At 38.6% G+C, this 12,670-nt stretch overlaps 1 protein-coding gene across 6 annotated transcripts in view; it reads right to left on the bottom strand.

The window, feature by feature from the left end:
* LOC146486098 (fibroblast growth factor receptor 4-like) overlaps positions 1-12,670 on the bottom strand; it is a 30,499-nt gene that overhangs the window by 12,855 nt on the left and 4,974 nt on the right. For 4 of the 6 annotated variants that reach the window (XM_085098089.1, XM_085098088.1, XM_085098113.1 and 1 more), the window contains exons 2-6: positions 5,961-6,114; positions 4,679-4,999; positions 2,172-2,480; positions 710-1,006; positions 185-481 (exon numbers count right to left, since the gene is read on the bottom strand). In XM_085098089.1, the coding sequence (XP_084954215.1) occupies positions 185-481; positions 710-1,006; positions 2,172-2,480; positions 4,679-4,999; positions 5,961-6,114 (1,378 nt within the window). Of the gene's footprint in view, positions 1-184; positions 482-709; positions 1,007-2,171; positions 2,481-4,678; positions 5,000-5,960; positions 6,115-7,156; positions 7,584-8,367; positions 8,698-12,670 lie in introns of those variants that run through there. The other 2 variants (XM_085098098.1, XM_085098106.1) reach the window with 2 other exon arrangements.

The raw sequence follows: 12,670 nt of genomic DNA, 5'->3' as shown, positions 1-12,670 counted from the left end.
GTCCATTTCTTTGCGAAACAGAACTAAGGCTACAGGAGCAAAAAATTAATATAATTTGTGCAAACATCTCAAGAATAAGGTTAACGACTTATAAATGAACATCATTCAAAATCGGAATCATGAATATCCTATCCCAAAAAGTTATTGGCATTTCTTGTTACTAGCTGAGTCAGTATAAAAATACCTGGGTATAAGTATGCCAGTCTTGATTTCTTCACGGCAGCCTCATTTCTCGCTAAACATTGATATATACCATAGTCTTCAAAGTTCACTCCTGTAATTATAAGCTGACTGTGACCTATTTCAACATTTGTAATGACCCTTGCTCTGGGGTTGGATTGTAGGAAATCCGAATCGTTATCCTTTGTCCAAGTTATCGATGGCCGAGGAAGTCCAGTTGCTTTACAGCTGAATGTAACGTTGGACTGAATACCAGCACTTTGGTTTAGTGGAACTTCAACGAAGTCCGGCCTTTGGATCACTAACACGGAAAGACAAAACAAGAACCTTCAATGTACACCTTCAGTCCATTTCTTTGCGAAACAGAACTAAGGCTACAGGAGCAAAAAATTAATATAATTTGTGCAAACATCTCAAGAATAAGGTTAACGACTTATAAATGAACATCATTCAAAATCGGAATCATGAATATCCTATCCCAAAAAGTTATTGGCATTTCTTGTTACTAGCTGAGTCAGTATAAAAATACCTGGGTATAAGTATGCCAGTCTTGATTTCTTCACGGCAGCCTCATTTCTCGCTAAACATTGATATATACCATAGTCTTCAAAGTTCACTCCTGTAATTATAAGCTGACTGTGACCTATTTCAACATTTGTAATGACCCTTGCTCTGGGGTTGGATTGTAGGAAATCCGAATCGTTATCCTTTGTCCAAGTTATCGATGGCCGAGGAAGTCCAGTCGCTTTACAGGTAAATGTAACGTTGGACTGAATACCAGCACTTTGGTTTTGTGGAACTTCAACGAAGTCCGGCCTTTGGATCACTAACACGAAAAGACAAAACAAGAATCTTCAATGTACACCTTCAGTCCATTTCTTTGCCAAATAGAACTAAAGCTACAGGAGTAAAAAGCCGATCATTTGTGAAAACATCTGAACGTCTGATGGATAAGGTTAACAACTCATAAATAAATACATACAGTCCATTTTGTACGTGATAAAATGACTTAAAAATCATGGATGCAAATACTTTGATAAGGAGAAAGGCTTAAAGATCATTTTTACTTTACTTTAAATCCCCGTCTACACGAGCAATTTTTATGTGGCAATTTTTATTTGCTCTTGTAGATGATGAGAAATGACCAATTTTTATGTGACAACTGCATTTGCTGAAAAGCTGGCGTGTAGACGTGATGCCACATAAAATGTGACAATTTTTTCAACGTCATCTGTAGAACCCAGTCCCTACAGTCCCTAACATTTGCGCCTCCAGTATGGTGCCATCTTGCTTTTTGCCTTTCCATGGACATCTCCACGGTGCGAAATTATTACTCAGGCAAATTAACAACAAATATTTGTCGAGCCATCTACACGGGCAAAAAAAAATTGCCACATACAGTTGCCACATAAAAATTGCTCGTGTAGACGGGGCTTAATAGTTTGGCAATACAAAAAACAAGTATCGACAGGAATATCCCTAAACAGGACCTTCTTCCCTCACTGAAGGGTTACCTAAAGCCTACATTAACTCTAACAAAGTAAACAAATAAATATAGTCCCGTTTGTGTCTTTGTTTTTAGACAATAACATTTTTAGTTACTACATTCTTGTTCAAAGAAAACACTTAGACAAGGACAAAAGGAAAGATGGAGAAGACTGTTATAGACTGAAAGCTATAGGAAACAGTTTACATGCTGTACCACTATTGCTGATGTGCAAGTAAAGGACCGGATAAGTCGTCAGTTGAAATGGAAGTTGCTCGTTATCTGGTTATCTTCCCTACTTGACGAGAACTACTTTTGCCATTGGGCTTCTTCACCCTACTTTGGACCAAACGGTTTTCACTTCTGGAGGTTACTCACAAGTTATCATTCGCAAAACTGACCGAGCACAAAATTCGCATATAGATTCGACTTACATTGAAATTTCTTCGAATTCGGCGGTGAAAAGGGCAGAGCACTAACATGCACGTCAAGTATAACGTCTCACCTATAACCTTCGGATACAAGAAAGCTGCCCTTGATGTCCTCATTCCAGCACTGTTTCTCGCGATGCAGCGGTAACTGCCATGGTCCTCGCTCCTTATCCCTGTTATAACAAGCTGGCTCTGACCCTTTTGTATATCTGTTATGGTCTGCACCCTCAAGTTATCGGTTTGCAATATATCTGAATTATTTCCTTTTGTCCAAGCTATTATTGGCCATGGCCTAGAATGACCACTAACTCTGCAAATGAATGTCACGTTGGACCCAATACTCGCACTTTGATTCACTGGAACAATTTCTGGTCTTTGAATTCCTAATATAAGCAAGACAAAACATGTAGTTAAATCAAACTCTGAACATCCCGGGGCACATTATATTGTCTGGTTGTAGAATCTGGTTGCCATGGAAAAATCGTGTCATGTGAGTACTTTATTGTCATAGCAAAATGTTGTGCGGTGTGGGCAGCGCAGGCACCTCGGTGCTTCCGCTCCTCCCAAGGCTGAATAGGATTGTTAAAAACGTATTCTTCCTTAGCCTTGAACTTGTTTAATGCTTGTATTAAAGTGACATGCTTTCATAATGGCAAGGTGGAATGTTATTCAGGGCCACAAACCCCGAAGCGAACTATAAGTTTTCCGTGTTTAAAACTTAAAAATTTGCAAATTATTACGGCGTTTTTGAAGTAATAATATACATACAAAAATTTCTGCAATCTGATTGGAGGAGAGCGGCTCAATTTATCCTAAATGTAGTGCAGAAAGTTGAAATTAGTGCAACAAAGGTGAAATTAGGATGATTGACAGGTACGCAAATTTGCAAATCGGCTGTCTCGAAACAAAATGACGAACAGGTTTGAAGAGAGTAGCAGCATTTTAATTCGAAGTTTTAAGGAAAATGCAAAGAAACTCAACAAAGCACAAACAACAGGCTAAAAGTTTGGAGGTCTTGGACAGCACAAAAGGGCTACGACCAAAATATTGAAAACTATGAACCGGAGGCAGTCAACAAAATTCTCGAGGATTTCCACGCAACAGTGCGTAAAGAAGACGGGAAAGACTATACGAGCATGGCAGTCTTCGCACCGTAACAGGAGGCACTGCAATTGAACGTTACCTGAGAAGGTAAGGTTACAAATACTCCACAAATAGAATTAGAAACCGAGAGTAAAAAGGTTCGAAGCAAGTTCTTGAAGGTAAAGCTCGACTACTGCGACAACAAGGTTAGCTTAAAGTCAAGCGGCCGAACAAGTCTTGGAAGTCTGACAAACACTGAATTAAATGAGCTTTGTAAAAGCAAAACGCTTTGAAGCACAAGTCCTGGTACAAACGGTTTGGTAGTTCCTAACTCAATATTTTGGCGTAGAGCATCATGTTGAAGATTTCCAGGTCGGCTTGGACGAAAACAAACTTTGAATTCTTTGAGAACCAGACTAAAACACGCCAGTCTGGACTGTCTGCAAAGCCCCGGCTCCTGAAATCCAGTCAGTTCGAAAGCATGCCGAGGACGGTGATTGATTTCAGACTTCTTTTAACATTGACTTAAAATTATGCTTTGTGATTTTAAAACTTGCTCTTTTAGAGTGATGGTTTTTTTAGCATGTTTTCCGTACGTATGAACATGTATGTCAACCAAGCTTGTCATTTTTGAAACCATTCAAAGACATGTAGGTGGAGCATTAGCTGACGAACAAGAAATAAACAAAAGCTCATTTGAAATTTTTGTATGTATATTATTAACAAGTAATCACATGATTTCTCTCGTGCAATTTGGAATAAATAAGCACTTGTAAAAGTTTAAAAGACCACAAACTGCACTCGCCCTGCGGGCTCGTGCAATTTTGTTAGCCTTTTAAAATTTTACTCGTGCTTATTTATTCCAAATTGCACTGGGAATCATGTGATTACCTATACAAATCACATTCTACTCCCGGTCCCACCTCCTAATGGATGAGGGGGAAGTTCCTTTTTAATCAATGTCATTTAAGGTTGACTGGAAATAAGTCAAAGGTGTTGAATTTTTGAAAAGTTTCAGTAATCATGCGAAACAGGAACCTTTGTTCTGCGAAAAGTCTCCAGTCGATGAGAAGCGGATCGCACTTTCGCGCCAACTTGCAATTGCCAACGCAAGATTTTGACGACAACAATTTGTCGTAAGAAGGCATTCTTTAATTTATTCCTACGATGACACCATAATGAACTTTTTAAATATTTATACTGCTGTTTTAACAAAGGTTGACCAAAAAAAGGCGTAAAAATGTACGCGACAATATCGAAAGGTGAGTCTGGGAAATACCCAATAAATTTCAATAAATGCTCAGAATCCGATGCCTCGACCACACAGCGAAGACTTGAGATGGTGGGGCAATCAAGATGGATTCTGAGCTTTAATTGAAATTATTGAGTATTTGTCAGACTACTTTTCGGCATTGTCGCGTGCGCTTTTACGCTTTTTTTGGACAACCTTCGTCGAAACAGCTGTATATCTATGTGAATATCACAACGTCCTGCTTACCAATAGGAACATCAATCGTCTTCGTGGTGCAGCCAAAACCATTGCTTGCTTGACAAGTGTAACTGTCACTGAGTTGGCCCTCCTTAACGGCGCTAAGACCAATTGTACAATTTATAACGTCAGCCGGCTGTGGCCTTGACACACACTTAAGAACCGGTTGTTTTGACGAATTAAACCATATGACACTTTGTGGTTTGGCCTGTTCCATCATTGACCATTGATATTTTTCATTTAAACGTGCAGTGCAAGTCAAATTAAGAGATGTGCCAAACGTCCACAGATGCACTAATGGAGATGTGGAGATTTCAACCAAAGGAGCACCTGGGAAAGACAAATTAACCTGCGTTATCCAGACTAACAAAGCAGATTTCCTTTAGATTCCTGAAGGAAGTCGGCTTTGTTGAGACACAGCAGTGATATGTTATTATTGAACTTAAACCGAATTCCTCACATTGCATGCATACAATTTTGAAACTAAACCCGTTAACATTGGCAATTTCTAGTGAACTTTTTGCTATCAAGGTTATAAACAGGTTAGAAATGTGACGTGGTCATATCCATTAGTGAAACAAATAATAGTGAAATATAACGCAACAAATGTGAAGGTAAACAAAAGGCTCCCTACACAGCCTAGCAAAGTAATGCAGCTTTTAAGGACCAAAAAAATTGAAATTTGACCTGATAACTCCACGAGGGTCACCTGTCAATATTAAAACTGAAATTAAAAAAAAAAAAAGTGTTTCGCTAATCTTTCTCAGAAAAACAATGTCGGGTTATAAACATTCGAATAAAAAGACAGCTTCAGTGGTTAAACTTCTTAATTCAATCGGTTCCATTGCAGTCAGTCAAGATAAATGCAAAATGCATTGTACAGTCAGATGATAGTCAGTACTCCATTTTCAAGATCAATTCCTAGTTCAGTAATAGACCTTTTCTTTTCACTCTCAGAGTACATTAGTTGAAAGCAAGGGAAATTTCTTTAAACGTAACTCTCTGAACAACACCTTACCACTGATAACGATTTTAAGTAACATTTTAAAGTGAAAATGAGCGATAAAAGAAACGAACAACGTTTAAATAACCGTTAAAAATATTACGCATACTGCCTGAATTTAACAAAAATTAAAATACTCAGTCTAGCTACTATAGATAGCTACTAGATAGCCACCATTTGAATGGTTTCTGATACGATCAGATCCAAAGACGAATAAGCAACAAAAAGGTTAAGAACCAGTGCAAATTACCTAAAGTTATCAATGTAATTTATTACAGTCACACTTACTATTTCTAGGGTCTTCAAGACATAGCTGGCATGTGATGGAAGGAAGCACCAAAAAACAACAGGCGATCAGCAACAAGAAATGCTCGGTATACTGCATCCAACAGAGGATGGACATCATGAAACGCCAAGAAATATGTCCCGTGGTTCCTGTGAACTGATTATGCAATCAAAAATATACTGATTGAGATGAACAATTACAATTCGACTATAATCAGCTTATTTTCTTCTGGAGAATACTCGTACAGGGTATCATGGCGGCGGAAGCCGATGCGCCTTGTCAGCCGGGTTATGTCACAAGTTTGTTTAAACCTTTTTTCCTTTGTGTCATTTAAGTATGACAGTATGTATATTGATGCATTGTAGAGTAGTAAAAAATGTTTATGAGCCTTCTGAACATGACGACACATTAAGGCAACTCTGAAAACAGGGCCAGGGTATGCTGGTGATTTACTGTTTTATAACCCAGGCTTTAGTCAAATATCGAATCACCGGGGGGCAATAAGTTCTTCTGACAGCACAAACCGGGAGTGACCAAGTGGCGCCATCAAGCTACTTGAAGGCGCGGACATCATTTCTAACTGTTAATATCCGGGAAGAGATCGGGCGCCAGTGTATGCGATATGAATGTCACATCACAGAGTTACTGCATTGTGTGACATAGATTAACCCGGATTATGTTGTATTATGTTAAGAAGAAATCAGTGCTAAATTGATTGTATATATTATAATCCATAGTCCCATAAAAAAACAACGAAACTTTCTGAGAAACTGCACAGTCCTAACACTGTTATACAATGTCCAAAGGAAGCAGCTTTCGAGAAAATTTCGGGAAAGCCCTTTGTTCACCTACAGATTATGTTTTTCAACCTATCGCTAACAATTTGAAAACTTTGAAAATCAAAGAAATGTGAAAATAAAGTTGTTGTTAGTGTTTGCTAAATCATGACGTAATCGCTCCTCAATATTCAGTTATCTGACCTTATCTGAGAAGCACGCAACTGATGATCAATGGAATCGAGGAGAAATTAAAAATCGGCAGTTCCTTCTGCATCAGTGACAAACGTTTTCAAATTTCTTATCATAGCCGGCGGTACTCATTAAAATCTCTGAGGTCGAACAAAATTATTCAACGAGCGGCCGTCTTAGCTAGATACCCTCACCGAGTTTCACTAAGCAACAGTAAGCTACATACATACTTGAATATTGTATTTAATGTCGAAGGTTTGCTCCGGCTAACCCGATGACTGAACGGCTCGATGAAAACTCGACCGGGAAATAAATTTAGTCAACACCTCGTGGGTATGACTTGTTCCAGCAAATATGCAAATGTCTTCAGTCCAAATTCGTAGGGATTCAAGCAGCGCAAAAACGAAAAGGAACATAAAAACTTGACCGTTGAAAGACAAAGGCCACTATCATACTTGCTGATTTATTTTCGTTTTCTACATGTATATACAATCGTTGACGTCACAGATGTTACTTGACCCCTGCCGCGAAACAGCGTCCGGTTTTTCCAAGAAAGGTTTTATCTCATCAAGCATGCCGTCACTTATGGACGAAATACCCTTTTGTCACTTACCTTTATTATACATTTCTTTTAATACATGGGACACCGGAACCAAGACCTACACACAGAGGAAGTTTTTTTTTTTCATCTATCACATGGGATATGTCACACAATCCTACACGACTCAATTCGGTTTGTACGGCTTTTTATTATTAACGCAAACAATGTTTGTCTCAGTCACTATCATGTACAAAAAAAAAAAAAAAAACCGCCACTCGTTTTCCTTTGAGTTAGCAAGAGAATCATTGAGTCATAAGCCGGAAGGGGTGAAGAAAATGAAACAAGCCCTACAAGTGGATTCTTCCTAAATATTCAGCATACTTGCATGATCAACTTAGAACTTAAGTTACTAACCCCCCAAAATCGTTTTAACTTATTTGGACCGAGTGAGGAGTCAAAACCTTTTTATAGGAGGCAAACTTTAAATTAAAAGCAAGTGGGATCAAAACGTAATAAGTTTCATTATCGACAGTAAATTAACTATTGAAAGTTAGTCTGAGTTTTAAACTTTGATTTGTCAGTTAGAGCGCTTTAACTAAACTGAAATTTATCAGCAAAATTAAAAACCTCTCTTAGCATCAAAGATAATATCCGGCTGGATTTTATCCCCTCCATAAATCGGGATATATTTGAAAACGTGTCTTTATGCTAATTAGTATGGATAGGATTTTATCCGCTATGGAGATCATTTTAAAAAAATCCCTTTCACTTTTCACTGTTTTTTTCACTGAATCCTACAAAAATATGCGTCCTTAGATTTATCCGTAGTATTATGGATGATGTCCTAGCCTTTAAGTAACGACCTAAGCTAGCAAATCTGTCGTATTATCATGTACATACGTTGGAGTCTTGCTGTAACCCATACACTTGAACCTCGATGACAACTCCTCGATAATTCAGTCGAGAAATAAACTGATATGGCTCGACGGCACGAATTGCTCCAGCATACGTTTGCAGTCCAAACTCGTGGTGATTCAACAGATTCAAATGTACTTAGTTGCTAAAATTCAGTAAATGTGGCTGTAAACAAGTTCAAAGGCTCCGACAAACAGGAACAACGAAACATGGGTGTTGGCAGTTTATTGCGTAAGTAATAAGCTATTTCAGTTTCCTTATTAGCTTTCGCTTTCCGAGACTTTTACAGTGGCAATTAATGAAACTTCCGTGTGTAACAAACAAAGTCAAGCGTTCTATGCCGCTCGAATTCTTTACATGATTCAAGCGTACCCGCGTTATCCACCCGGAATCTTGTTAAATAGACCACGTGCCACTCACAAAAAGGAAAAATACATAATATATACACAGGTTTATAATAATAATAATGAAAAAAACAAAAATTAATAAATATTGTGTATATGTCTTTTAAATGGCAGACATTTTTATGTCGCGACATCTGCCTGTTAGACCAGCCAAAGATCGCTAAATGTGTGCTCTGTGATAAATTACTTTGGTAAGTCCCACGCAACCGAGAGCACTGAAACCACACAACTGTGTTGGATAAATCTGGCCACGGATGTGGCAGGTTTATTAAGGCTAAAACTGACAACACCGCAATAAATGTAAACGGTTAAACTTAATTAACAAACGTGGGGCGAAAAACAACGCCACTAATATATATTGACTACTAGACAAAGAAACAGTAATAACCCGTTGGCTGGCAAAAGGGGAGGAGGCGGGAAAAAAAAAAAACTTGTCCTTGATATGAACACACTGATGGCAAGGGAAGGAAGGACGCTTTTAACAAGGAATCTTGACTATAAACCTCCCCAGAACCGCCCTAACACGTCATTGGCTAGACTTAACGCAATCTTGGTACCTATATTGCACTGATGACCTCAACGGGTTATCACGCGGGCACCATGTCGCGACATAAATGACATTATGGGTTCCATAACGTTTGCTTTTTCGGCCGCTCGAAAAAAAGGCAAACAAACAAAAAAAAAAACCTCTTCCCTAGACTGTACGGATTGTATCACCACAAACCATTCGTGATTCAGGCTCGATCAATTGTTGCTACTTTAGCATCAGAGCTAAGTGGCTAATCAAGGGTAAAAACCAAAACGCGTAAAAAACAGAAGCAGGACAATTTCGTCATATCATTGAATTCGCTATTAGATCTTTTGTTATCTTTATACTTTTAGGATGTTTTCTTCGTTGAAAACTGATAGCTATTTTAGAGTCAGTCAACGGACGGCGGCTGCCGAGCGAAGGCAAAAGCGAGGGTGATTTTAAACATGCCTTCCTTGATCAGTATCACATCAGATATGTCACACAATCGTACACGATTCACATTTGGTTTGAATAGCTTTTTGTTATTAACTCATGAACAATAAACAGGAAACCGAAAACTGATCAACGTTTGTTTAAATTTGAACAATAGTAATAACTGTAAATGAGATATCATGTGTGCAGAAAAGAACGTTTAAACAAATTTAGAAGGATTTGAACTCGTTTAATGCCTCTGTGCTACCCGTGCAGTGCTATACCAACATAGCTATCAAGCCAACTGGGAACTAGTCATTTTGGGAATTCGAAGGAAGTAGAAGTGAAGAGACAGAAGTGAAATATTTGAATTTTTTAAATTCATAAGTTTGCGGAGAAGAAAAAGAAGTTATTAAATCATTTGTTGCATGTACAGGTTGACAGAAACGGCTACTTTTCTTGTCAAGACAATTTGAACACGTTAAAGAGTTTGAGAAACCATTTTCGTGACCTGATATTTTGAAAAACTATGATCGGTTTTATTGTGTATACATCCAAAATGTGAATATATGAAATTCATAAATTTAAGTTGCAGATGAAAGAATAAATAAACGATTAGACCTGCTAAAGTTGCGTCATGAGACCTTCAGTTAGATTGATTAATTGTTTCACCCGTCGTTGTAATGTATGTACTAAATATATAATTCGCGTATTTTACTTCCGTATCTTCACTTTCTATACGCATGCGTAGAACGAGTGAAATGACCAGTTCCCACTTGCTCAGTTGGTAGACACATGTAGGAGTTGTATGAATTGTAAGTGCGACTTCAAACCTAGCGTAGAACTGGAACTGTCAATGGAATTTTCAAAATGGCAGCAGTCGGAGGGCCATCGCAGAGAAGAGTCCGAGGGAAACAGGGATCATATGCCGGGGAGAGGTGAAATCAAAGACAGGACAACAGATCAGACGGTTGGATGAGTGTTGATAACAGTCAGCTCTTTGCCTTAGATAACACTGCTTAAATTCCATGTTTCACATTGCTCACGGACTAACGGCCGCGGTAACATAAGACACTTGACTAGTTTGTTGTGGACTCAGTCAACACCATCGTTATCTTATTTCACTCTTGTTTGCTAACAAGGTTTTGGCTCAATAGACAATTTAAAAGTATAAAAAAAATCGTTTAAGGACATAAAGTTTTAAACCTTAATAATCTTCATGAAATGCACTAGCAAAGGCGAAGGATGCTAAATCTTAATAAACACATGCATTGGAGGAGTGCTTGTCCTGAAGCAAGCTCCGCAAAAACAGTAACTGAAAACGCAACAGAAGTCATTGCTCTTCTACATCAGCGCGCAAAACGACTTTGTTGGCAATAAACAGCGCTTGAGGGTTCGGGTACTCAAGGGACGAGTTCGTTACTAATGTAGTTTTCCCAGTGTTGTCGCAACCCAGGTACCAAGTGTTGAAATACTTGTTTCTGAACATGGTGTAACTCCAAAAGTACAAAGGCTCAAAAGTGCCTTTGTCTCCATAGTGCTTAGTACCAACTGGAACCTCCTAAAATACAAATGCAGAGAAAAGGTAATAGAAAAAAACTGTAAATGGTTTGAACCCAGGAGTCATGTAATAAGTAGATAAGTTATGATCATCAAAGTGAGTGTAGTCCTGAGAAGGACTTTTTGAGGTGACATTGACTGGCTTCTCGAAAACCTGAGCGGAAGTCATCTTAAGAGACAAGCACAAATTATGGAACGTCAGATGGTATAAATGTCTCCGGCTTTTGACCTGATTGGTCAACGAAATCAATTTATCATCTTACAACCCAACTTTTTCCACAAGAATGACTATGACAGCTCGACAGACTTTGACATGACGGGCGCGATTGATTTAGACTCAGCTGATGTCAACAGCTTGGCAGTCGAAATCAACTGACGGACAATATTTTCAAGAAGAACAACCGTCATGACAAGGACTTTGTTAGACGCAACACTTACAAAAGCACACAACCTAACGTTACAAACAACGAAGTGACCCATGTCACTGCTGCGACTATACTTTACATCAATCTGTAAAGAGATTCGAGTGCCGTCGTTTCGAGTGGCCAAAATAATTTATCAACGATAAACCCAAACAGTCTTCTCAGGACTACACTCACCCGGATGATCATAATATGCAAACTTTTAATTAAAGAAAAGATACTGGCATCAGCAAACTTTATGATGCCTTCTTTCCCATTAGCACCCAGTTGTTTTAAGAGTGGCTATGTTAACTCCAACAAATTAAGAGTTATCCTGCGATCAAGATGAAGTTCAAGAAATTGGGGCAGCATGGCGGCCGCAAGATAGCGGCCGTTTGATCGGAGTGTACTGTCTCGACGATAACACTGAAAACAGGAAATAGCTGACAACAAAATGCTCCTGAGTTTGCTCCTGAGTTTTGCCATCTTAACCACTCAGAAGAGTATTAGTGGTCTTTCAAACGATGAATTTAATTCCCCAAGCTTACTCAAGGGCGAATGGACTTATATTCAACCTCGATCAAGACAGACTTCATGGATTCGCAAGCGATTCTTAAACTGCCGATTAAGCTACTGCACTGATGGTTGTTCATCTTTCAACCCAATACTATTGGAACTTGCTCTCTGTGGTGACATTCACCCTCACCCAGGACAAACTACCAACAGCGACTCATATGTATCTCATCATGCAAAGCAAGCGAACAACAATCTTCGCTGTTTATCATTTAACGCCCAGAGCTTATGCAGTGTAAATAAATCAACCGATGGATCGTTTGTTAGTAATTTGCAGTCCTTTCAAGACCTTGCCTTCGTCGAAAATTTGGATATAATAACAGTAACCGAGACTTGGCTCAACGACAACATCTCTAATAATGAAATTTTTCCAACTGGATATAACATTATAAGGAAGGATCGCTCCT

Source organism: Pavona decussata, unplaced genomic scaffold, assembly GCF_977016875.1.
Source record: "Pavona decussata unplaced genomic scaffold, jaPavDecu1.1 SCAFFOLD_21, whole genome shotgun sequence".
Taxonomy (NCBI): Eukaryota; Metazoa; Cnidaria; class Anthozoa; order Scleractinia; family Agariciidae; genus Pavona; species Pavona decussata.
This window is presented reverse-complemented; position numbering and strand designations above follow the sequence as displayed.